The following is a 27,604-nucleotide window of genomic DNA, read 5'->3' on the forward strand; positions in this document are numbered from 1 at the left end:
TAGCACATCCCCAATGTTTAAATCAGGAGGACAAAGTACTCACATTTCCACTTATTTATTGGCACACACCAATAAGGAACGCTTACGCGTTTCGGCTAAGAGCCTTCGTCAGAGCATTCACATTACATAAAGTCAACTCACTTTATAGGGAAGGTCAGTGTTCACATACAGCTGAATTCACAGATTAATCACCAGTGTCCAATCACAGACACTGGTTGATTAAATAAATTAAATCATCATTACACAGCCAAACAACAATGATTCAAAGTCAGTCTTAACCCAAAAAGCACTTTAGGCTGTAATCATCATTAAGTCCATTGGGTGTCATTGTGTTTAGTGTGTATATCCAATGCATCTCTCTTTGTGCCAGTCTCTTTAAGATATCACCCCCTCTGGTGGGCTTATATAGACATAGAAACATCTTTGGTTTCCTCGGTTGTAAACAACCAATGAGTTAAGAGCTCTGAGGTACACGCATGCATAGTGTTCTCCCTTTCTCTGGGAAGTGTGTTATTTATACAGGACAGTTTGGACAAGAATAGGCGAAGGAGTGTCTACTAGACAGTGTCTACAGATACAATTCTGTTGTGAAGAGTCTTCCATATATGGACTGGTGACGTAGGAGCCAGTCAGCATTTGGCAGCTGTTTGTATCACAGCTGCTGTCAAGTTAGTCTTATGTGGAAGGTGACTAGTCTAATATAGAATACAGTAAGTTTGGGAAATACACAATATTACATATTGACAGTCGTATAAATAATTTCCGCTACAACAGAGTCTTTCTACATTGCAGTATTGATACTTAATAATAATAATAATGTATTTATTAGTCAGACACATTGCTGTGATTTGAAATTTGTTCCCCGCCTCTGACCCATCTCTTAGAGTGGTGAGTTGATCGGGAATCACTAATGGTGATCTAACCCTCCCCAATCCAACCCTTGATGCTGAGTGTCAAGCAGGGAGGCACTGGGTCCCATTTTTACAGTCTTTGGTATTATTGACCCAGCTGGGGAATCGAACCCCCGACCTCCCAATATGAGGGCAGACACTCTAACCACAAGGCCACTGAGCTGGTACTTTAACTCAAAGGAGCTATAGTCAACTTTTTCTTGAAAAACGGAAGCTAAAATAAAAATAATGTCGAAAATATTTAATTAAAAAAAAGCTTCATATGTTTCTATTCAAAAATGACCACAAAAAGCGTAAAATAATGATAAAATAATCATTTTGGCCATTGTCAGGCTGACACTTTGTTTACATCCTAGTCTATTCACTAGAATTCCACCACTGGCTTTTAGTTCCTGAGCTTCTTGTAAAAGACGGCTGCGATGCACAGGGCAACGACGCACATGAAGGCCAAAACGCCTACAGCAGCAGCGAGCCCGGTGGACGAGTTCTCGTGTGTAGTTTTAGGCTTTCCTGCAGTGAGGAGGTTCTCTTGGGTGACGATCTCTGGGGAGGTGATGGTGTGCCGGTGCGACAGGTCATCGTCCTCCTCCTCCTGCGTGCTTCTCCTCCTCCTGCCGTTGCACTGCATGAAGGTGCTGCAGGTGCTGACCTCACACAGCCGGGTGATGCAGTGCAGGTAGTAGGTGGAGACGGTCTGGTTCTGCTGCTCCATGAAGCGGAAGGCCGGGAAGGAGAAACGGGCGCTCTGGCTGACGCCGTTCTGGATCACGGTGGTGAGCTGGTCGCCGGCGCCGCAGGGCATGATCAGGTTGAAGAAGCTGGAGTTGCTGGGGAGCTGCGAGACGGAGGCGTAGCAGCGGTCCAGCAGCACGTTGTACTGATCCGTCAGGTTGGTGGCCTTCACCTCCACGTAGATCCTGGTCCTTTTTTTATTATTTTATTAGAAAAAAATGGAGAACAGTACAAGTATAGTCAATACATATAGAAATGTAGTACAGTACGAGTACAGTTAAACACCCTGCCTGAAAGGAACATCCCACATAAGACCTCTTACGGTCTTTTTTACGTTGGAAGTGCTTGGTAATTAATTCATGGACATAACAAATAGCGAGCAAAGAAAACATTCAGTAATATTGCAGTTATAAAAATGGTGAGTTTTCAGGGCAGTTTTGAAGGATGCCATTAAGCTACAGTACATATTTTAAGGGAGGTAGTCAAGGAACTCCACACCTGGGTGGCAGTGTTGTCTAAGGAGAATTTACCTGAGCTCGATGCCGTCCTGTGGTATCACCAGGGGCCTGTTGTAGTGCTCGTCACTGAACAGCTCTATACGCAGGGTGCTGATGAAGCTGCCGTTCTTGTCCCTCACTGCGATAGAGGAGGCTGACACGTCGATCTGGGTGTTGTTGATCAGGTACTCTAAGGGGTAGGCGCAGGAGTAGTAGTACTTCAGCTCTGGTCTGTAGGTGACTGTCCCCGTGGTGGGATCAGAGGCTCGCAAGACGCCACTGACGTTGACGGTCTGGATGTTGGAGAAGTCCGAGAACACGCCCGTGCCGGGGGCGCTGGTGGTCCTGAAGATGCTGCCACAGGCGTGGGTGTTGTTCAAGGGGAAGCTGAAATACAACACGGGTGGACATCCGTACAGGGTCCCCTTGCAGGCTGGGTCTGAGAGGTGGTTCAGGATCATCAGTGTCTCGTTGTAGCCGCTATAGACGATGGGCAAGATTTGGATTGCCACACTGATGGAGTCGGTGCCACATGTCACGTTGAGGTCAGTGCTTAATGGAGGCCTCAAGAATGGTAAAGCGGCCGGATGTAATGGCCCACTGGTATGTAAAGCGGCCGGTCGGGCCGGATATAATGGCCCACTGGTATTAGCACGTATCGATGGTATTGGGGGAAAACAAAGCAAATAACGAGCCAGTATAGTCTCATCAAATTGATGACTGCTTCCTATGACGGCAGCGACGATTAAAAAAAAGTGACAATTCATCTTGGCTCTATAAGCAGTGGTCCGCTCCGGTGTCTGGAATCTCTGGATAGCTTGTGTTAGTCGGCTCTGATTGCTAACGCAGGTTGATGCTGGTTGATGGGTGTTCAGGAGTCTTTTATAGTTCTGTCTCTTTCACTGCGATTGGCTCAAAACAAGGTCGAAGCCCCCAGCTATATGTTAAACAATTGCATTGTATTTTAAGGAGAAGGGTGCCAGCGTTGCCAGCGTGGAATCACACCCTCGGGCATCATCCTGAAATCCGGAGCATATTGTCGTCAGTGAAGTGAAGACAATATAACAATGCAAGAAAATATAGACAATATAAAGTGGAACAACTGGAACTAAATAAATATATATATATGACCTGGGTCACAGACAGGCTGAGACCTCATGAAGTAATTTAACATGAAATACAGTAACCCATATCCCATAAGAGCCCATTCAAATCCTCCGGATAGGGAACATTCAGAAATGACCCAATAAGGATCATCTGTAGCAGACATTGATCCAATGACATTGATTATATAATGACTATATCATATATATATATATATTATAGTCATTATATAATTATGATTATATATTATATTATATAATAGTTATTGCATTTGCTTTAGTTTTTGTCTCCACCAGCCGAAGGCATGGGGGAGAGTATGTTTTCCCCTTCGTGTGTCCGTGAGTCCGTGCGTGCGTGCGTCCGTCCGTGCGTCTGTGTGTCCTCGCAGTTTGTGTGCACCTAATCTCAGTCGCCGTTGGCCCGGTCGCTGCCAAAGTGAGCACACACATTCCCTGGATGCCAATCTAGAACCTCTGCCCTAATCTTTTCAAATGGGCCTTTTCTAGCGCCACCTAGTGGCCGATGTTCGCGAAACACATTTTTGTGCACTACTCTTACAGATTTTGTCCAAAAATCCTACAAATCGGTAGGCAGTATCTCGACAGTCATTTGATCGACACAGATCTGTCCGATTTTGCATATTCCATTCTGATTGGCTAAGATCGGCTTCCAAAGTTTGTAGGATTGAGCCGTTTTGAACAAATTGCCTCAAATCCCAAACGCAAAGTGCAATTATCATGAAATCGCACACACACGTTCCCACTAGGTCAAGGAAGAAATGCCACTTCACATTTTTGAAATCAGCCTCATGGTGGTGCTATAACAGGCCAATTTGTGGTTTTACCTATAACTCCACCGATCAGTTTCAAACTTTGTAGGCGCACTCCCTAGAGGCTAAGGAAAAACCCTTTCCCTGCATTTTTCACATCAGCCTTTTATAGCGCCACCAGGAGGCCGACTTATGTAAAACACAATTTTTCCTATTATTCCTTGAGATGTTCTCCAAAAATCATGCAAATCGGTACACAGTATCTCTATAGTCATGTGATCATGTCCGATCCGTCTGATATTTCATATTCCATCCTAATCGGCTAATATTGGCTTCCAAAGTTTGCAGGATTGCTCCGTTTTTGAACAAAATACCTCAAATCATCAACGCAGCTTGCGATTAGTGTGAAATTTGCCACACATATTCCCACTAGGTCAAGGAAAAAATGCTACCTTTTTCACATTGGCCTGTTATAGCGCCACCAGCAGGTAGACTTTAGCAAAATACATTTTTGGAACACAATGTTTCAAATCATGCATGCAGCGTCCGATTGCCATGAAAGGTCTAAGGTGAAGAACATATGCCACCCTTTTTACATTGGCCTATTATACAGTAGCACCACCAGGACGCACGGCCTGGTGGAAACCTGTGCTCGGAAGAGCACTGCTTCTAGAATTCAGAATAAGGTACTATACAGTTAACTACTTGCACGCAATTCTGACCTCAGTCTCTCTGACCCATTTAGACCTGATCACAAATCTTTGTCACTTTGGATTTGAACCACTTTAACCATTATGTTATGCTTTAACTATTTGAATTTGAATATTTTTACCCAATTCTATGTCTTCTAAATCCTTCTTCTAAATCAGTGGTTGTCAAACTTTTTCATGTCAAGAACCCCCAATATGACATGTATTTGGCCGCAGACCCCGTCTCAAAACATGTTGTTCCAGGGACCCCCTCAGAAACAAATATTTGAGTTACAAATGTTCACTTTTAAAAAGATATATTCAAAGATTAAAAAAAAAAAGAAAAATGCAGATCTAGAAGTTCACAGCGAGGCCCTCACTCGGTGCCGCTCTGTGAGCTTGTAGATCTGCTGTCAATAGTTGAAGCGTTAACTAATTCTAACGTCAGCCTCTTAACCAGGGTCCACTAGGGCAGTGGATCTCAACCTGTGGGTCGGGACCCCCAGGGGTTTGCCAAATTATTTTGGTGGGTCCCCAGATGTTTAGCTAAATGTTAACATTGTTTTTTCACTCAACAGTAAACAAACCAACTTAACGTTTTAAGCGTAGAGGGTATCTGCAGATTTCTAAAGTGACGATTTGAGGACTTTTTTAATACCTCTAAAATGACCAATTAAACGTTGGACAAATTGTCAAATACGGTATTAGAGGCATACATTTTGAAAATAGCAGATCTACATGCTCACAACGTTGTGAGCATGTAGATCTGCTATTTTCACAATAGAACCGTGTTATACAAAATGTAATGCCTCAACTCTTAGTGCTCGTCAGGATGGGGGGGTCCCCAGTTAGAATATGATTATTTTGGGGGTCGCAGCCTGAAAAGGTTGAGAACCACTGCTCTATACTAGTACTATACTAAGTCCACTATTGTCTCACCCTCTGACACAAAACCTCTTTGCAGATTATATTGTTTTGTTGTATTGTTTCTGACAGCACTTTGGTGGGCTACAGTTGTTTTTAAAACTCATTTAGTGCCACCCCTTTCACCACTAGAGGGCGCCCAGTGGCCAGAGAAAATCCCATAGAGATATGCTGGTATATGCAGAAGCCCTGCAGCCATGACTTGCCTGAACACTTTCCTTTGTGCATGACTGCATGTACAGGAAGAGGATGAAGTTAGCTTGAAGTTAGCTATTGGCTACCAAGCATTTTAGAAGCCTTATTTTCGTCAACTTAGCCATGATTAAACCTTGCACACCTCATGCATGGGAAAAAAACAGAGAAGAATGAGCTCTGAAAAATCCAATGCAATCCTGGATTGCATTGGAGTGGATTTGTGCAGTTTGTTCACAGCTTTCAAACAAAAAAATCCGATTGGAAATCCGTTCAGGCATTCTTGAGATAATCGCCCTTATGTTTTACATGTAATGTAAACAAAAATGGCTGCCCTGTATGTTAGATGGGGTTGTATGGGGGTGGAACATGCAAAATCGCGATTGAAATCATGTTCACCAGATTTGATGGGGTCCAAAAAAATAAATAAAAAATTCAAAAAAAAAAATTTCAAAAAAAAAAAAAAAAAAATTTTTTTTTTTTTTTTTTTTTTTATATCCCGAACTTGTTCGGGATAGGCACCCTGTGATACGATCATATATCCCGAACTAATTCGGGATAGGCACTCAATGAGTTAAGTGTGCTAAATAAAAAAAGTTTGTTCGATTGATTAATTGATTGATAGGAGGCAAGTGTCATTCCTCTATGATATTCCAATCAAAGAATATATTTTTCTTTCTTACTATTGGCTCTATACTGTACATTACCATTCACACTGACACAGTTGATCAGGAGAAGGGTGCAGGCGTGGAATCACACCCTCTGGGCAACAACCTGAAATCCGAAGCATATTGTCTTCAGAAACTGGAACTAAATAAGGATATCTATGACCAGGATCACAGACAGGCTGAGACCTTGTGAAGTACAGTAACCCATATCCCATAAGATCCCATTCAAATCCTCCGGATAGGGAACATCCAGAAATGAAGCAATAAGGATCATCTGTAGCAGACATTGACCCAATGACATTAATTATATAATGACTATATAATATATATTATATAGTCATTATATAATTTATATATTATATTATATAATAGTTCTGGCATTCGGCTTTAGTCATTTTTTTCCATTTCCCCATTCAACACTAGAGAAGAGAAGAGAAACTAATTAAATCTAAACTGTTTGGAAATTAAACCGTGTTTGGCATTAGGAAATGGTTATTATGACACGCCTTAAAAGACATTACGGTACAGAGAATTCAATTCAGAATAAGGTATTATACAGTTAATTACTTGGACGCATTTCTAACCTCAGTCTGTCTGACCCATTTAACCTGATCGCAAATCTTTGTCACTTTGGATTTGAACCACTTTAACCATTATGTTATGCTTTATCTAAAAAAAAAAAATAGAAGATCTAGAAGCTCACAACGTTTTAAGCGTAGAGGGTATCTGCAGATTTCTAAAGTGACAATTTGAGGACATAAATACCTCTAAAATGACCAATTAAACTTTGGCCAAATTGTCAAATACGGTATTAGAGGCAGAAATTGTGAAAATAGCAGATCTACATGCTCACGTTGTGAGCATGTAGATCTGCTATTTTCACAATAGAACTGTGTTATACAAAATGTAATGCCTCAACTCTTAGTGCTCGTCAGGATGGGGGGGTCCCAGTTAGAATATGATTATTTTGGGGGTCGCAGCCTGAAAAGGTTGAGAACCACTGCTCTATACTATAAGTCCACTATTGTCTCACCCTCTGCACAAAACCTCTTTGCAGATTATAGTGTTTTGTTGTATTGTTTCTGACAGCACTACAGTTGTTTTTAAGTGTGCTAAATAAATAAAGTTTGATCAATTGATTAATTGATTGATAGGAGAAAAATAGGTCCCATCCTCTTTTACAGTACACTTTAAGACATTATAAGACATAATAAGACAGAATAAAGCCATAATAAGAAATAATGTGTTGGTAATTAGAGATAATATATTTTATTAGACAGAAACAAAGACAGAATAGTAGAAAGAGTGAATACATTCTCTGGCACCTTCACCTGCCGCGGAACTGTGCGGTGGTGGCTGAGACAGAATAGCAGAAAGCGAATACATTATCTGGCACCGGCATCGCTGGTAACTGCCGCGGCAGCCACCACCGCACGGACGGGCAGTTTACCGCTACGGGACCTGCCGGTCCATGCGGCGGCCGCCGGTCCTACTGGCGGGACTGCTGGTCCTATCGCCGGCGATGCAGTGCGACTGCTGGTCGAACTAGCGGTCGTGCGGCAGTGTCTGCCGCTGCAGTTCCGCGGCAGGTGACGGTGCCAGAGAATGTATTTGCTCTTTCTACTATTCTGTCTTTGTTTTTGTCTAATAAAATATATTAGCTCTAATTACCAACACATTATTTCTTATTATGGCTTTATTCTGTCTTATTATGTCTTATTAGATAGATTTTAGATAGAAAACTTTATTATAGTGTCACTCCTCAGACCATACAATTTAAAAACGAGCAGCATATTTCATATAATAGTTTGAGGACCACTCACTTGGAGTTGTGAGACACCTTTCAGTTGACATAAGTTAAAAAACGTACATTAAAGTACCAACATGTAAAAAACAGTTACACATTTAAAAACAAAAGAATCAAACATAGAAATAAAATACAAATACACAAAAAAAAAGCATAATAAACAGTGGGGCAGTTTATGAACCGGTACTGAGAAAAGCTAATCTTCTTTTTAAGATGAGATGGCAGGCTTTGGCACATTCGGTTACACAGTGTTTACCAGCTAAAATTATATTCAGTTTATTTTCATCATCCTGCTCATTAAAAAGTTCAACCTCTTGTGATAATGAACGGAAAAGTTCGGAACGAATGTCCTTATAAAGGTCACAGTGTAATAGGACATGGGCCTCAGATTCAATTGAACCACTACTGCATAGTGTACAAAAACGGCTATCTGCTGGGGTGTTTGTATATCTGCCTGTTTCCAAGGCTAAAGGAGCCACTCCACATCTGAACTTAGCAAAAGCGCTCCTCTGCTGCCTGGACATAATACTTTGTAAATACGATTCAGTTTCAAATTTGTTCTTAAAGCCACAGTAGGTACGCAGTTTATTTCCTTCTGGCTTATTTATTAGCTGAAGCCACTTCTCCTCATCTGCCACTGCAACAGCCTGATCAAGGCACTTTATATCACTTCTTGTGAGTACAGTGTCTGTGTTGGCAAGATGAGGTAAGTGCAGCGAGCCAATGAACGTTCTAACAGTATGAGCATAGTTCTTCACATTTCTAGTCTGGTCCACCCACACAAATACACGTTTACAAAGTCTGGTGTCCGGCATACTACACAGCCGCTGCCAGTTTTTAAAGATACAGGACCACTGGTTTTGCCATGGCGTTTTCCACCCCATGTCGCCCTGTATCCGCGGCATTAGGAGTATATTTACCCACACCTAGATAGAAACGACATGCCCTATTAAAGACAGCATTGATACATGAGTAGCTCTCTATTATGTCTTAAAGTGTACTGTAAAAGAGGATGGGACCGAAAAATATAGTCTTTGATTGGAATATCATAGAGGAATGAAAATTCCTCTATGATATTCCAATCAAAGAATATATTTTTCTTTCTTACTATTGGCTCTATACTGTACATTCCCATTCACACTGACACAGTTGATCAGGAGAAGGGTGCCAGCGTGGAATCACACCCTCGGGGCAACAACCTGAAATCCGAAGCATATTGTCTTCAGAAACTCGAACTAAATAAAGATATATATGACCAGGATCACAGACAGGCTGAGACCTTGTGAAGTAATTAAACATGAAATACAGTAACCCATATCCCATAAGAGCCCATTCAAATCCTCCGGATAGGGAACATCCAGAAATGACCCAATAAGGATCATCTGTAGCAGACATTGACCAAAATGACATTAATTATATAATGACTATATAATATATTATATAGTCATTATATAATTTATATATTATATTGTATAATAGTTCTGGCATTCGGCTTTATTTGTTTTTTTTCATGTCCCCATTCAACACTAGAGAAGAGAAGAGAAACAAATTAAATCTAAACTATTTGGAAATTCAACCGTGTTTGGCATTTGGAAATGGTTATTATGACACGCCTTAAAAGACATTACAGTACAGAGAGTTCAATTCACAATAAGGTATTATACAGTTAATTACTTGAACCCAATTCTAACCTCAGTCTCTCTGACCCATTTAGACCTGATCGCAAATCTTTGTCACTTTGGATTTGAACCACTTTAACCATTATGTTATGCTTTATCTATAAAAAAAATAGAAGATCTACAAGCTCACAACGTTTTAAGCGTAGAGGGTATCTGCAGATTTCTAAAGTGACAGTTTGAGGACATAAATACCTCTAAAATGACCAATTAAACGTTGGACAAATTGTCAAATACGGTATTAGAGGCATACATTTTGAAAATAGCAGATCTACATGCTCACAATGTTGTGAGCATGTAGATCTGCTATTTTCACAATAGAACTGTGTTATACAAAATGTAATGCCTCAACTCTTAGTGCTCGTCAGGATGGGGGGTCCCCAGTTAGAATATGATTATTTCGGGGGTCGCAGCCTGAAAAGGTTGAGAACCACTGCTCTATACTAGTACTATACTAAGTCCACTATTGTCTCACCCTCTGCACAAAACCTCTTTGCAGATTATATTGTTTTGTTGTATTGTTTCTGACAGCACTACAGTTGTTTTTAAGTGTGCTAAATAAAAAAGGTTTGATCGATTGATTCATTGATTGATAGGAGGCAATTGTCATTCCTCTATGATATTCCAATCAAAGAATATATTTTTCTTTCTTACTATTGGCTCTATACTGTACATTTCCCATTCACACTGACCCAGTTGATCAGGAGAAGGGTGCCAGCGTGGAATCACACCCTCGGGGCAACAACCTGAAATCCGAAGCATATTGTCTTCAGAAACTCGAACTAAATAAAGATATGATATGACCAGGATCACAGACAGGCTGAGACCTTGTGAAGTAATTAAACATGAAATACAGTAACCCATATCCCATAAGATCCCATTCAAATCGTCCGGATAGGGAACATCCAGAAATGACCCAATAAGGATCATCTGTAGCAGACATTGACCAAATGACATTAATTACATAATGACTATATAATATACTGTATATGATATAGTCATTATATAATTTATATATTATATTATATAATAGTTCTTGCATTCGCTTTAGTTTATTTTTTTTTCCATGTCCCCATTCATCACTAGAGAAGAGAAGAGATTTGGAAATTCAACCGTGTTTGGCATTTGGAAATGGTTATTATGACACGCCTTAAAAGACATTACAGTACAGAGAGTTCAATTCAGAATAAGGTATTATACAGTTAATTACTTGGAAGCAATTCTAACCTCAGTCTCTCTGACCCATTTAACCTGATCGCAAATCTTTGTCACTTTGGATTTGAACCACTTTAACCATTATGTTATGCTTTATCTAAAAAAAAAAAATAGAAGATCTAGAAGCTCACAACGTTTTAAGCATAGAGGGTATCTGCAGATTTCTAAAGTGACAATTTGAGGACATAAATACCTCTAAAATGACCAATTAAACTTTGGCCAAATTGTCAAATACGGTATTAGAGGCAGAAATTGTGAAAATAGCAGATCTACATGCTCACGTTGTGAGCATGTAGATCTGCTATTTTCACAATAGAACTGTGTTATACAAAATGTAATGCCTCAACTCTTAGTGCTCGTCAGGATGGGGGGGTCCCCAGTTAGAATATGATTATTTTGGGGGTCGCAGCCTGAAAAGGTTGAGAACCACTGCTCTATACTATAAGTCCACTATTGTCTCACCCTCTGCACAAAACCTCTTTGCAGATTATAGTGTTTTGTTGTATTGTTTCTGACAGCACTACAGTTGTTTTTAAGTCTGCTAAATAAATAAAGTTTGATCAATTGATTAATTGATTGATAGGAGAAAAATAGGTCCCATCCTCTTTTACAGTACACTTTAAGACATTATAAGACATAATAAGACAGAATAAAGCCATAATAAGAAATAATGTGTTGGTAATTAGAGCTAATATATTTTATTAGACAGAAACAAAGACAGAATAGTAGAAAGAGCGAATACATTCTCTGGCACCGTCACCTGCCGTGGAACTGTGCGGTGGTGGCTGAGACAGAATAGCAGAAAGCGAATACATTATCTGGCACCGGCATCGCTGGTAACTGCCGCGGCAGCCACCACCGCACGGACGGGCAGTTTACCGCTACGGGACCTGCCGGTCCATGCGGCGGCCGCCGGTCCTACTGGCGGGACTGCTGGTCCTATCGCCGGCGATGCAGTGCGACTGCTGGTCGAACTAGCGGTCGTGCGGCAGTGTCTGCCGCTGCAGTTCCGCGGCAGGTGACGGTGCCAGAGAATGTATTCGCTCTTTCTACTATTCTGTCTTTGTTTTTGTCTAATAAAATATATTAGCTCTAATTACCAACACATTATTTCTTATTATGGCTTTATTCTGTCTTATTATGTCTTATTAGATAGATTTTAGATAGAAAACTTTATTATAGTGTCACTCCTCAGACCATACAATTTAAAAACGAGCAGCATATTTCATATAATAGTTTGAGGACCACTCACTTGGAGTTGTGAGACACCTTTCAGTTGACATAAGTTAAAAAACGTACATTAAAGTACCAACATGTAAAAAACAGTTACACATTTAAAAACAAAAGAATCAGACAATACAAAAATAGAAATAAAATACAAATACACACAAACAAAAGCATAATAAACAGTGGGGCAGTTTATGAACCGGTACTGAGAAAAGCTAATCTTCTTTTTAAGATGAGATGGCAGGCTTTGGCACATTCGGTTACACAGTGTTTACCAGCTAAAATTATATTCAGTTTATTTTCATCATCCTGCTCATTAAAAAGTTCAACCTCTTGTGATACTGAACGGAAAAGTTCGGAACGAATGTCCTTATAAAGGTCACAGTGTAATAGGACATGGGCCTCAGATTCAATTGAACCACTACTGCATAGTGTACAAAAACGGCTATCTGCTGGGGTGTTTGTATATCTGCCTGTTTCCAAGGCTAAAGGAGCCACTCCACATCTGAACTTAGCAAAAGCGCTCCTGTGCTGCCTGGACATAATACTTTGTAAATACGATTCAGTTTCAAATTTGTTCTTAAAGCAACAGTAGGTACGCAGTTTATTTCCTTCTGGCTTATTTATTAGCTGAAGCCACTTCTCCTCATCTGCCACTGCAACAGCCTGATCCAGGCACTTTATATCACTTCTTGTGAGTACAGTGTCTGTGTTGGCAAGATGAGGTAAGTGCAGCGAGCCAATGAACGTTCTAACAGTATGAGCATAGTTCTTCACATTTCTAGTCTGGTCCACCCACACAAATACACGTTTACAAAGTCTGGTGTCCGGCATACTACACAGCCGCTGCCAGTTTTTAAAGATACAGGACCACTGGTTTTGCCATGGCGTTTTCCACCCCATGTCGCCCTGTATAGCGGCATTAGGAGTATATTTACCCACACCTAGATAGAAACGACATGCCCTATTAAAGACAGCATTGATACATGAGTAGCTCTCTATTATGTCTTAAAGTGTACTGTAAAAGAGGATGGGACCGAAAAATATAGTCTTTGATTGGAATATCATAGAGGAATGAAAATTCCTCTATGATATTCCAATCAAAGAATATATTTTTCTTTCTTACTATTGGCTCTATACTGTACATTCCCATTCACACTGACACAGTTGATCAGGAGAAGGGTGCCAGCGTGGAATCACACCCTCGGGGCAACAACCTGAAATCCGAAGCATATTGTCTTCAGAAACTCGAACTAAATAAAGATATATATGACCAGGATCACAGACAGGCTGAGACCTTGTGAAGTAATTAAACATGAAATACAGTAACCCATATCCCATAAGAGCCCATTCAAATCCTCCGGATAGGGAACATCCAGAAATGACCCAATAAGGATCATCTGTAGCAGACATTGACCAAAATGACATTAATTATATAATGACTATATAATATATTATATAGTCATTCATTATATAATTTATATATTATATTGTATAATAGTTCTGGCATTCGGCTTTATTTGTTTTTTTCCATTTCCCCATTCAACACTAAAGAAGTGAAGAGAAACTAATTAAATCTAAACTGTTTGGAAATTAAACCGTGTTTGGCATTAGGAAATGGTTATTATGACACGCCTTAAAAGACATTACAGTACAGAGAATTCAATTCAGAATAAGGTATTATACAGTTAATTACTTGGACGCATTTCTAACCTCAGTTTGTCTGACCCATTTAACCTGATCGCAAATCTTTGTCACTTTGGATTTGAACCACTTTAACCATTATGTTATGCTTTATCTAAAAAAAAGAAATAGAAGATCTACAAGCTCACAGCGCGGCACTGCTATTTTTAAAGTTGCGAACATGTGTGCAAGTATTTGAATATTTTTACCCGATTCCATAAATGTCTTCTAAATCCTCCTTAAAATCAGTTGCATCTCTCTCTCAACTAAGGGGTCCTTGGCCTGAAAACGTCTGTATTAGTCCATGGGCCAGACGGGATGTCGGTACCACTCAGGTCGCAGTTACAGTACTATCACCAGTAAGACTCCCTAATCGGGAGATAAGCGACCGTAGGTCACTTATCTCCACAAATAGGGCAAACATTTTTTATTCCAAAAACTTCCTGATCCATGTTGATGACATGAGTGTAGACATACTGTGTAGTGATTTTCGTGATTTGAGGGCCAAAACTGTAGGAGCAGTGGCCAAAAATGTGTTTTAAAAATCGGCCTGTAGGTGGCGCTAGAAGAGGGCCATGTGAGAAATGAGGGGTGGGGTGTCCGCGTTGCCTTGGCGGACGAATAGGTACTGGCCCCGGCTCTCCCGGACGCTCCTAGCCCGAGTTACGGCATTTTATGTGAGCTGCAGTGGCAGGGGGTCCTCCACTGGGGGCGCCACCACTTTTGCATCCGTTCTGGAGCACCAGGAGTGGGTGGTCCCCAGGAATTCCCCGTGAGCAGCTCCGTTGGGGTGGTCATTTGTTAATTTTTGCACATGTGCTCATTTTTTACACTTGGGGGTCCCCGAGGGAGCTGGGGGTCCCTGGAGCTCCGGGGGTCCTTGGAGGTTGTAGTTTCGCAGGTAAGGAGTGTGTGTGCAAAATCTGGCATGGATCGGGGCAACGGTTGCGTAGATATGAGCAGGGCAAAAGTGTGACGTGTGACGTGTGTGACGGACAGACGGACACCTGGTGGAGCTTTCTGTAGTAAGTGCGACCTACGGTCGCAAAAACCTCGACCAGCTGTCCGTCAGTCCGTCAGTCAGTCTGTCTGTCACATGTCACACTTTTGCCCTGCTCATATCTCCGCAACCGTTGCCCCGATCCATGCCAAATTTTGCACACACACTCTTTGGCTGGCAAACCACAACCCATCAATTTTCACATGACCCTCTTCTAGCGCCACCATGAGGCAGATTCTTGCAAAACACATTTTTGGATACTGCTCCTACAAATTTTGATCTAAAATCACACAACTCGGTACACACTTGCTCTACACTCATGTCATCAACATGGATCTGTCCCATATAGCGCCACCATCGGGCCGATTTTTTTCAAACACATTTTTGGACACTTCTACAGATTTTGCCCTAAAATCACGCAAATCGGTACACAGTATGTCTACACTCATGTCATTACCATGGATCTGTCCCATATAGTGCCACCATCGGGCCGATATTTGAAAACACATTTTTGGACACTGCTCCCACAGATTTTGCCCTAAAATCACACAAATCAGTACACATTATGTCTACACTCATGTCTGCCACTTACAGCCCTCTTTGTGTATACATGTGACCTGATGGTCGCTTTTCTCCCGATTAGGGAGTCTTACTGGTGATTTTTGAGAAACTCTATTGCATGTCTGACTGTCATTAGCGGTGTTAATGTTGCCGACTAACACTAAAAGACTACAAGATTTTGATATTTTGTCGATAAGACTAGACTAGACTAAAACAATTTCAGAAGACTAAGACCAAGACTAATACTACCAGGAAAAAAGCATTTCTTCGACTCAGACCTTATCGCCAGGGTTGGCTTATAGCAGCTGTCGGTAGGACCATATATGGATTCTGTTAGTGTGGATCTCCTAACAGGGCATCATCTGGGATACAATCCCTTTTATGCCCATATATGGAGATCCCTAACAGAATCCCTTTCATGCCCATATATGGAGATCCCTAACAGAATCCCTTTTATGCCCATATATGGAGATCCCTAACAGCATCCCTTTTATGCCCATATATGGAGATCACTAACAGCTAACAGAATCCCTTTTATGCCCATATATGGAGATCCCAAACAGAATCCCTTTTATGCCCATATATGGAGATCCCTAACAGAATCCCTTTTATGCCCATATATGGAGATCCCTAACAGAATTCCTTTTATGCCCATATATGGAGATCCCTAACAGAATCCCTTTTATGCCCATATATGGAGATCCTAACAGAATCCCTTGTATGCCCATATATGGAGATCCCTAACAGAATCCCTTTTATGCCCATATATGGAGATCCCTAACAGAATCCCGTTTATGCCCATATATTATGGAGAAATCCCTGCTCTGAGTATCTGACATCAGTGTGATGTCACCTGTTTATGCCCATATATGGAGATCCCTGCTCTGCGTATCTGGTTGCTATGGTAAACAGTAGGTTGCTAGGGTAAAAAACATGGTTGCTATGGTAAACAGTTGGTTGCTAGGGTAAACAGTTGGTTGCTAAGGTAAAACCATGGTTGCTAAGGTGGTTGCTAACGTACACTAACAAACCAGCAACAACAGACTGTTGCCACAGCAACGTACACAAAGGTTTGTGTACACATGTGGTGTGATGTCATACTGATGCGGAGATATGAGCAGGGCAAAGGTGTGACGTGTGACGGACGGACGGCCGGTGGAGGTTTTCATAGTAAACTGCTCCCTGACGGTCGCAATTATGTGTGTTATTCAAAAGACTAAATCTAAATGTGTATGATAGACCTTCCTGAATAACAGCTAAATTAGTGTTATCAGCTGCTAACGTTAACATCCAGCCACAGAACCAAAAGAAAATGCTTTAGGTGAAAAACATGTATGCTTTAGGCGAAGAATTAGGGGAAAAATAGTGCTCTTAAAGGACCTACACCATGAATTTTCACTTTATCTATTTTAAAACCTTTTTTTGGGGTCCCACTGGCACCTTCTATCCTCACAAAGTCCTATTTCTGACCATTGTGTCTTTCTCTGTTTTTTGGAAGGCAGAGTTGAAAAGCTTTCCACGGGTTCTCAGAACAGTGCTGTTCTGAGAGTTGACGCATCCTTCTTTTATTCTATCAACATTTTTGCTATCAACATGTCCAAGGAGAAGTCTAACGTTCCTGGATCGCACTATAAATGTGACGTTATAGACTGCGAGGACCCAGACTTCGTCCCTTCTATCAAGGAAACAAAAGACTATTTTTAATGGGGATGGTCCTGTGGCTGTGAAGAAAACCCTACCATTTGATTTTGGACAGTTACGAAACCCTAGCCCAGATCAAGCTTGGCTTTGCCTTTGCCACAAACCACAAACCAGCCCCGGCCCGCGCCTCCGGGGCTCGCCGGAGCTCGCCCCGGAGCTCCGGAGGCGCGGGCCGGGTGGGTGCGGAGCTCCGGAGCCCGACGGAGGTGCACCGTCTCGGGCTGCTCGAGCAGGGCGAGCCCCCGGAGCTCGCGGTCAAAAAGTTTGGGAACCACTGTTCTATACTAGGCTATGATGTCCTTGGTTCATTATCGCCAAAATAAACATTGTTCTACCGTGACTGATACGTAGTATGCAGTGAAGAATATAGCCTACAATCAGCGATTCTGAACGTCGACTTTACTATGAAATGGATGCTTCCCTCTGTTTCCCAAACACTGGGTCGGGACCCATTTGTGAGTTGCGGAGACAGTTTTATGGTTTATTTCATACATTTCATCTATGTTATATTTCATACATTTTTATACATTATACATAAATACAATGCGGGTGGGGTTGATTGTCTAATGTAGATTAACTTTCTGTAATGTCTGGTCTAGCAACGGTCGCCCTGTGTCATTTGACAGTAGGCCTATAACATACAACATAGGCCTACAGTAGGCTATAATCAGAGCTGCAACATTATCCTATTTTTGTATTGGCCCAAAATTAACATTATTTGTTGTCAACGTGGGGTCCGGGGAGGAGTGGAGAGGAGGGGAGGGGGGGAGGGGGAGGGGTGGAAAAACCCCACTAGATGCGCCCCTGAGCAAACAGAGGCCGTTTTGGTATTGCAGCTGGAGAGCCTCATTATAGCAGAGCTAGAAGAAACAAAAGAAATGGTCAGAGTGTTTGTTGAGGGTTAAAACCTGTCTAAAGCCCTTTGCACACAGGACAGTTGCGTTTTTTTCGTTTGCGGCATGAATAAAACGCTTTGGATTTGGTGTGCAAGGCTGTGCGGAATCAGCGCTGCGGATCCAAAAAGGAGTCATAAAAGGAGTGATGAGTTTTTTACCGCATGCGACAAGACGCACGAATCGAACTGGGTTCGATCGAGAAAAAAACGCACGGCGGCAGCCACTCGTCGCACGGCTAATTCGGAGCCGGTGTGCATGAGGTCATAGAGAATCATTGATTTCTTTTCAAAAAATGATATTGTCCATTTTATCCGTGTTGTTAAACGCGCCTGTGTGCAAAGGGCTTAAGACTCAATTTTGAGCATATATTTATACAAAAAATAGAGTTTTAAAAGCATGGTGTAGGTCCTTTAATGGTTTGAAGAGCTCCAGGATATTTATACTGTACATCATACATATTCACAAAAGGGCTTGAATAAAGCTCAACGTGTCCCCTTAAAAATGATACCAAACATATAATATAAAACATTGCAATATGTCCTGAACATGAGCCAATACCAAGATATTCACATGTGTCTAAAATGACATTTTTCAATGGAGCAAAATCACAACTAGAATTTGGGGTCTTGACCCAATGACTAATAGTTCTGATCATGATGATTGATTGACTGAAACCTTGGGAGGCCCACTTTGTGAGAAATAGACAATGCAGTATTGAGAGTATTGATTATATTTAACTAGTAAGACGCCTCAGGGCGACATGCGACCTCACCCCAAAGGGTGAGGTCGCGCCATTTCTTGGCTATCTGGCCAGTGATGTATATCGGACCAGTTACCCATATATGGAGACCCCTGCATGATAGTCAACAATGTGATGTCAGAAGATGCCCATATACGTGCTTTACCAAATATGGGCGTTCCCAGTTATGCACTTAATATCGTTGACATCGGGACAGGGATCTCCATATATGGGCATAAAACGGACAAGGACGTAATTCAATTGCAAGTTTGACTCGTAATGACATCAGCGATCTCCATATATGGGCATAAAAGGGACAGCAAGCCAGAGCGTGATGTCAGAGCGGCAAACCCATTCTGTTAAGAGTGGTTCCCCTGACATCACAGTGACATCAGACAAATCATGATGTCAGAGCGACAAACCCATAGAACCACAGACAAACCCATAGAACCACAGACAAACCCATAGAACCACAGTGTCAGGCGTGACTATTTCTAGGCTAAAACCTCCTATATGCATGTTGTCGACTGCAGATAGGAGGTTTTTACGTAGAAATTGTAGATAGGAGGCTTTGGTGTTGAACACACATTTCTCTTTTTTTTTTTTTTTCATTTTCCCAAAGAAGTGAATTTTTCAGATAGGAGGTTTTGCATTTTGGCCATCGATATGTAGTCTGCCATGTGCCACATTTCAGTTTCAAACAGTTAACAGTCTAAATGGAACGGGTATTTCTTACATTGATGCTCCTACATATTAGCATGCAAGCACCAGTTAAAGTTACTTTCCATCCCTCATATACTGTGTGCACAGTGCACATCCCATAACCCACACACTGCACATCATTTCGGAGCTCATATCTTTGAACGGGTAAGGGCTATGTCTCTTAATTTGCAATGACAAACAGGACTGACATAGGAACGGCTGTATTGCCACACACAAAGGAGCAAATAAAGTCTTGTGAAACTCGACTTGTATTTATTTATTATGGGTGCTGAGTGATGATTAATTTTGAAGGCAGTATCCCACCACACCTTATCAAGTCTATTAAGCACACAGAGAATGAATATAGTAGCCTACTGGTCACATTGTGCATGGGATAAGAGAGATGCTGTAGAAAGTAACAGAGTGTGATATGAAAAGAGTACACAAGAAAACAACAGATTAATCTCCTGTCATTGGGCATGCAGTATCCTGATAAAACAGTGTATCTGTATACCGTTGTTTCCTGTCGAGATTGGCACATTTCACCCAGGTTTTTTTCATCCCGTTCACGTCAATTCTAAGATATAATCATAACAGTTGGCCTTTTTTTGTCAGCACACACTGTTATGCCCAGCCCACTATGATACAGATGAAGAGATGAAATGTAACACATATTTAGATATTTAGAATTTAGAATAGAACATACCGTGCAAGACAATGCGGTCGACAATCGGTCAATCAAATCATGTTTTAACTGACATTATACATTTTAATGACAATTCTCTATTCCTTTTTACAATATTTGCACTAAAAGGGCAAATGAGATTTGGCCTTCAGGTCAAAATCTTCCTCCGGCGCCACTAGGTCTCCATCTATCCAAGCTTCAAAATATTCCTTGTTCATTCCTGATGGATTTGACTGTGTATTAAAGACCGTCTCCATGTCAGGAACAATACCGAAGAAGACCGACTCATTATCAGGAACACTGCTGAAGAAGGATGCATTTACTTCTGGATTTATCCCACACCGTTTAAGTTCCTCCATAATTTCTTTGCTTTTCAGTACTTCTTTTTCGAACGCTTTGTTACCAGCGTCCAAGTCACAGTTTAAAGAGGACTTGGTTTTTAGGGGTGAACTACTCAGCCACCAAAAATCAGCTGCGTCGTAACGGGTAGAGTTTGAGAGACGCTTATGGTGCTGCTGGAGACCAAATACAATTTTTTGCACCAAATCTGAGTTAAATCTATCGACATGGCCCAAACCTTCACGCTTCATGGTCTGTGGGTACGTTTGTTGCATTCCCTCTAGCCTGTGGAGGCACTTCTCTGTCTCCTCTCTCATCCTGGCTGGGTTGTTGGCTATATGCGGGACAAGCCTCAGGTAGTCGCTCACTAGCAGGACAGTGGGGTAGGGTTTCCGTCCCGGCTCTTGCAAAAACAGACCCGAGATGGGTCCCGACTCCGGCACCCACTGTCCCTTCACCTCTTTGGCCAGGGTGTCGAACAGCACGGCCAGCGCCAGGGCCACCACCCCCACGCCGCCCATGGTGACCTTGCCCTCCCGGCCGAACGTGGTCCTCAGGCGTCGGGTGAAGTGGGCCAACTCGGACGGGCTCAGCGAGTTCTGCACGTCTCCGTAGCGGTCACTGAGGTGGAGCGAGGCGTTGGGCGTCATCAGCATGTCGTTGACGAGAGGGTTTGGCGCGTAGCTGGGAACGGGACAGATGTCCAGCGCCAGAGAAGACAGCTGCTGTATTTCAGATCCAGGGCAAGACATCAGTCCAAGATTTCCCATCTTTGAAGAGTGACGAATGACCAATGACAAGAGTGAAATAAACAGTCCGTTTGATGTATCCAGCAACAACGCACTTGTCTCTCGTCTCTGTCTGTCAATGATTCAGATGGTTCAGTGTATTAATGTGTCTCTTTGGGTAATGATGAACAGACTACAAACACACGTTTCCAGTAAAACACACAGGACTTTGTCAGAGTGTGTGGTGTGCCAGGCTATGTGTACTAACGTTTGCAAACGACCAGTTGAGGACAGTAACATAGATTGTTTTCATGTACAGTACTGTATATCCCACTTCAGCCCTCAAAACAAACTCGGGACGTTTCGGGGGAATTTTTCACACATTGTGTGAACACACCAAAATCACTCTGACCACTTTGAAGTGAACTGAGTTTGTTTTGCTTCTAGTCCCTGCTGTGGTTCCCTTTAATACTTTCCGTAAATTGCAGTTCTACAAGCTCACACATGACTGTTTTTAATTGTCCCCATCAGACTGCAGAGTGCAGACTGTTCTGAGACCAACGCTACTGCATCAAATAGATATACTGTATAACATCTAGTAGTCGCTCGTGGCTGTGACACTAAACATTGGCGAGGTGCGAATTTGGGGGTTATTTTGAATCGATCTATGCTTCCAGCAAAGTGGGGGAAAAATACATGAAAAAAACGTGCTACATTCCTGTGAATGGAATACATCTCATGGTGTGTAAAGTCACCGTGGTAAACCTCTGGGATTACAACTTGTGAAGCATCCATGGCACGGAGTCTTGGAGGAGTTCCAACCGGTACAGCCATTAGATCTGCCTCAAAAAGACCCCTGGATTAGCGGTGCGTCGCTGCTTCCTGCATGCAGTATGAGCCACGCCTTCTTGTTGTTGTCAAATATCAAATATTATATGTCAAATATTAGGCAGAAATTGTGAAAATAGCAGATCTACATGCTCACAACGCGAGGGCCAGGCATTGTGAGCATGTAGATCTGCTATTTTCACAATAGAACCGTGTTATACTAAATGTAATGCCTCAACTCTTAGTGCTTGTCGGGGTGGGGGGTCCCCAGTTAGAATATGATTATTTGGGGGTCACAGCCTGTTCTCAAAAGGTTGAGAACCACTGCTTTAGGTGTGTCCCCCCGACATAATGTCCAGGTGTCCTCCAGTGAGACAGAGTCCAGTAGGGAACAGATCACTGACCTGTCCATCTGTCTGTCCCTCAAGGAGTGTCCCCTGGTGAGACAGAGACAGAGTCCAGTAGGGAACAGATCACTGACCGGTCCGTCTGTCTGTCCTCTTACAGGCGTGTCCCCTGGTGAGACAGAGACAGAGTCCTCCAGGGAACAGATCCTCCATGCCCTCACCGACCTATCCAGAGGCTTCCAGGACATCGCTGACCGCTGCCTGCTTACCCTCCACCTGGAGGTCAGGTAAGGACGGACAGAGAAATCTCGCTAGTTATACATTATTTCGAGAAAAGAGTTAGGGTTAGGGTTAGGTTTTGGGGTTAGGTTTAGGCATAGTTTTACTGAGGTTAGGGTTTGGCATAGTGGTTAACATTCACCAGGTTAGCATTCACCAGCATCAGGAGGTTAGCATTTCACCGGGTCAACATTCACCCGCAGCGAACAAATGGAACGTCGAACAAATGTTATGCTGAAATATCGACACACTCCCATGATGGAAGACCCTCCATGTGTCGCAGGGACTTGCAGATAATGTTTAGAGAGGGAGGGACTGACATTTCTATTTTTAGAAATTTCTAAAAGGGCCTTTTGGTGAAAATAGCAGTCCTCTGAGCTTGGACAGGTCGTCTATTTTCGGTGCTTGACACCACACTGAACTAAGCATAATCATGTCAATACTGGAGATGTGGCGTAACGGCATGGATTTCTACACAGAGAGGGCAATTCATTCAACATAAGATGCTGCATTCAAGTTCAGAGAGTTTGGACAAGGCAATTCTCTTGAATGCTGCCTTCAGGTATGGCATGGAAAGAGGAGGCATTTGCATTTCTTTTACCATGGTAAGAACTGCATTCATGGTCTGGAGAGGGCACTGACAGCTAAAAGGGGCAGGGGCTCAAGCCCCCTTTGAAGTCTATGTGTGCCTGATGTGTCGTCATGGCATCAGGTGCAACAAAATATCCATATATGGGCGACAAAAGGGGGCATGCCCAAGTAAGGTCATGGTCAGGACCTATGACATTAAAAGGGACATTCTTGTTATTTCGTTATCATCGTCCTTGATGTTTGGTTGACAACATTTTATTTCACAAGATTTCTTGTTACTTAGGGGACAAGGACTGGCCGATAAAAAGATCTCCATACTGTATATGGGCATATCAGCATGGGCATCAGGGAACTTCATATATGGGCATAAAAGGGACAAGGGCTCTCATATATAGAGATCTCTATACAGTATATATGGGTATATCGGTTGGATTGGCGGTGCAACGTAGGTGTGAGTAATCAATAATATCGCCGTTATACAAGGAATCATAACATATTGCTTAGTTGGTTAATTTAACAAATTGAGTCAATTGAATTTAGTAAAAATAATCTATTCGGATGTATTGATTTGTTGATGTATTATAAACATTTAAACACAGAATAATCACTGAGAAAAGAAATCAATAGTCTCAGCTCTTCTCTCTCTCTCTCTCTCTCTCTCTCTCTCTCTCTCTCTCTCTCTCTCTCTCTCTCTCTCTCTGCCCATCCCTCCCTCACCTCTCTCGACCACGACGCCCCCTCGGGGATGTTGTATGTAGCTTATGCAATATTGTTTATGATTGGAGCAGAGACCCCCCAGCCCCCCCAGGCTGATGTCTGGCTATAACGCTCCACTCCATTGCCTCTCCTCTCCATCCGGCAAATTTCCCCTGATAGTGGTGCTACCCTGTTAAATGAAGCCATGAGAGAGAGAGAGAGGGAGGGAGGGAAGGGGGAGGGAGGGAGGGAGGGGATGGGATGGGATGGGATGAGGGTGGGTTTAAAGCAGGGGTCTTCAACAGGGGTTCCGGGAACCCTAGGGGGTCCTCAGAGTTACTATAGGGGGGGGGGGGATAATTATTTTAGATGAACTAATTGAACCTATTCTGAGGAGAACTTTGGCCTAAAATAGCAGATCTACAAGCGTGTTGAGAGCTTGTAGATCGGCTATTTTTTCGGCAAATAGGTTGGGTGTGGAGGTAAAAAAAAGAGCAGACCGAATTTACAAAGTATCGACAATTTAACTGATTTGTAGCCGATCCTGAGTATACTCGCGAAATATACTCGAGTGTTTATAGTGCCGATCCCGCGAATACTCGCGAAATATACTGTATATACAGTAATCGCGCATCCACGTGCACACAATAGTGATCCCTTAACATGGAAGCCAACGGTCTTTCTCATCTTTGATGTCCATTTTCTCCAAAAAACACTTTTGATGCCAAGGATGGCATTGGATTCTCGCTAAAATAGTACTGTTTACGCTTTGGACGACAACACTTCCGGGTAAATTTCAAAAGGTTGTCAAGTAGGAATTGTGAGCGCGATCTACTTCCGGCCTTCAAAATAAGAGACTGGCCGCGGACGGAGCAGGCGAACGGCAGCTTGGACTTTTAACCCGTTCATGTCTGGAGCACTACATGGGTGATTAGATGTCTGAGAAAACACATTAACATGAAGCCAACACGGACTGATGACAGTGCTGTCAAACAAGTCTATGGATCTATCTATGAAATTCATGAAAATCAGCAACACAGTTTTAAACAACATGTAGAGGGGGTCCCTGCTTCATCTGTCTCACGTTGAAGACCCCTGGTTTAAAGAAAAGACTACTGCAGTACATCTCGGAGGAAAATGTTGTACTTACATCGTAGATTGTCGAATATTATTACAAAACATACTTCAACCACTTAACCCATGATGGATGTGAACACATTTGTGTGCTTTTACCCCTCAGGCAGGGAACACATTTTTGTACAATATACAATATGTAGTAATTTTTTAATAATATTTGAAGTTTTTCAGAAAGCTTAGGTCAGGTTGGATTTTTCCAAGTGGGGCGAAGATACCGAAGCGAATGTTTGCGTCGTTCGCGCCGCCCCTTTCGGATTGTTCGCGCCACGCTCAGTCTCGCGTTGTCTTTGCATTCAGTTGGTATGTAATCTCGCCGCTCGAACCATCCAGGTTTGGACGCAGCTTCAGTCAAATGTAGGAGCAATTTGCACCGCTCAAAATGTGAGTACTTCTTCCACCACTGAGAAGGAGAGAGTCTAAAGACATCTGCTTGGAAGGATGGAAGGAAGAAAGACGGTCTCCAGACAGATAGATGGAGGAAGAGAGGGAGAAGAGAAAAAGGTGTGGCATTAGGGAGGAGGAGAGGAGGCAGGCACTTGCACACATAGACATCAAAGGGGGCTTGAGCCCCTGCCCTTTTACCCGTCTGTAAAAAGTGCCCTCTCCAGACCAGGAATGCACTATTTACTCTTGTGAAAGAAACACAGATGCCCCTCTTTCCATGCCATACCTGAAGGCAGCATTCAAGAGATTCAATTGCCTTGTCCAGACTCTCCTGAACTTGAACGCAGCATTTTAAGTTGAAAAGAATTGCCCTCTCTGTGTAGAAATCCATGTCGTTACGCCACATCTCCAGTATTCACTTGATCATCCTTAGTTCAGTGTGGTATCAAGCACTGAAAATAGCCGACCTCCAAGCTCACAACTGACACATTGTGAGCTTGGAGGTCTGCTATTTTCGATATTTCCACCAAAAGCCCCTTTTAAAGAGTTCAGCCCCTGCCTCGCTAACATTCTCTGAGAGGAGGTGTATGTGTTAATGGATTGACCGCGGGGAGACAGGAGGGGAGAGGAGGAGGAGGGGAGGAGGAGTGTTGTTGCTGTGTCCGCAGGGAGACGACAGTGAACTCACTAACTCTGCTTTATGGTCGCCTTGCTGCAGGCTGTACTTTGAGGCGGGATTGACTCACTTCGCCTGAGCAATAAAGACCCTCTCCTGTGTGTGTGTGTGTGTGTGTGTGTGTGTGTGTGTGTGTGTGTGTGTGTGTGTGTGTGTGTGTGGGGGGGGGGGGGGGGGGGGGGATACATTATCACACATGAATGTAATGGTTGATGTCGGGGGGGCAACAAACCTCATCTCCCATATGTTAACTTTATGTGTTTTTGTCTTCTGTAAATTAACCCATTTAGGCCTATAGGATTATTGACTGGTTTAACTATTGGAAAAATAGCAGATATACAAGCTCACAGCTCGGCACCGAGTGCCGCACTGCGAGCTTGTAGATCTGCTATTTTTGAAAAATCATGATTTTTTTGTGCAAGTCTTTGAATATATCTATTTAAAAGCGAACATTTTTAACTCAAATATTTGCTTCTGGGTGGTCCCTGGAACAACATATTTTGAGATGGGGGGTCCGTGGCCAAATACCTGTAATTGTGGGGATCCTTGAAAAGTTTGAGTACAGCTGATTTAGAAGAAGGATTTAGAAGTCGGGTCAAAGACATTCAAAGACTTGCACACATTTTCACGATTTTTCAAAAATAGCAGATCTACAAGCTCGCAATGAGCTTGTAAATCTGCTACTTTTTCAATTTAGCAGATATAAAGTGGTTAAAATCTGACGCGCGTTCCAGGTATTTGAGAGTTAACACCCTACTTCAGCTGTTTTCATGTCAAGGTCCATTATTTATTCTGCTTTTGAGCCACAGAACCACCATTTGATGACATTTAGCCTCTCAGGCCTAAAACAGAGAATATTTTGTCCACAATTCCATGGTGTATGGACCCATATGGCAGGGGTTTTCAAAGTGGGTGACGGGGCACCCTGGGGTGCCGCGAGATCATTTGATAATATTTGGAATTTATTTGGACACTTGAAAAAATATTTAGTATCATTTTAAACTTGAAACACAACGTTATTTTCAGTCAAAATGGCTATTATCTCAACGTTTTCCTCGCAACATAATCACTAAAATATCGTCACCGTCAGGCAGAAACCTCTGTCGCACGAAACTAGAGAAAACAGCCGATCTACAAGCTCACAACGCCTCGCGATGTGTGCTTGTAGATCTGCTGTTTTCACTAGTTTAGTAAATTTTATAGATGATGAATACAAAACGA

General features: G+C 42.4%; 2 protein-coding genes across 2 annotated transcripts in view; one reads left to right on the top strand and one right to left on the bottom strand.

Moving 5' to 3' along the window:
• The window catches only part of exoc4 (exocyst complex component 4), a 317,782-nt gene that overhangs the window by 256,988 nt on the left and 33,190 nt on the right, over positions 1 to 27,604 (top strand). Inside the window, exon 17 of the mRNA XM_080754095.1 lies at positions 22,781 to 22,907. Within this exon, the coding sequence (XP_080610221.1) occupies positions 22,781 to 22,907 (127 nt within the window). The remainder of the gene's footprint in view (positions 1 to 22,780; positions 22,908 to 27,604) is intronic.
• Positions 1,297 to 21,469, bottom strand: LOC308308415 (zona pellucida-like domain-containing protein 1; the record flags this gene model as incomplete). Its single annotated transcript, XM_080753833.1, has 4 exons — positions 1,297 to 1,834; positions 2,174 to 2,704; positions 17,448 to 17,577; positions 20,956 to 21,469. The coding sequence occupies 4 exons, from the start codon at positions 21,467 to 21,469 to the stop codon at positions 1,297 to 1,299; spliced, it is 1,713 nt and encodes a 570-aa protein (XP_080609959.1).

Source organism: Nannobrachium achirus (assembly GCF_963921795.1).
Source record: "Nannobrachium achirus genome assembly, chromosome: 23".
Lineage (NCBI taxonomy): Eukaryota > Metazoa > Chordata > Actinopteri > Myctophiformes > Myctophidae > Nannobrachium > Nannobrachium achirus.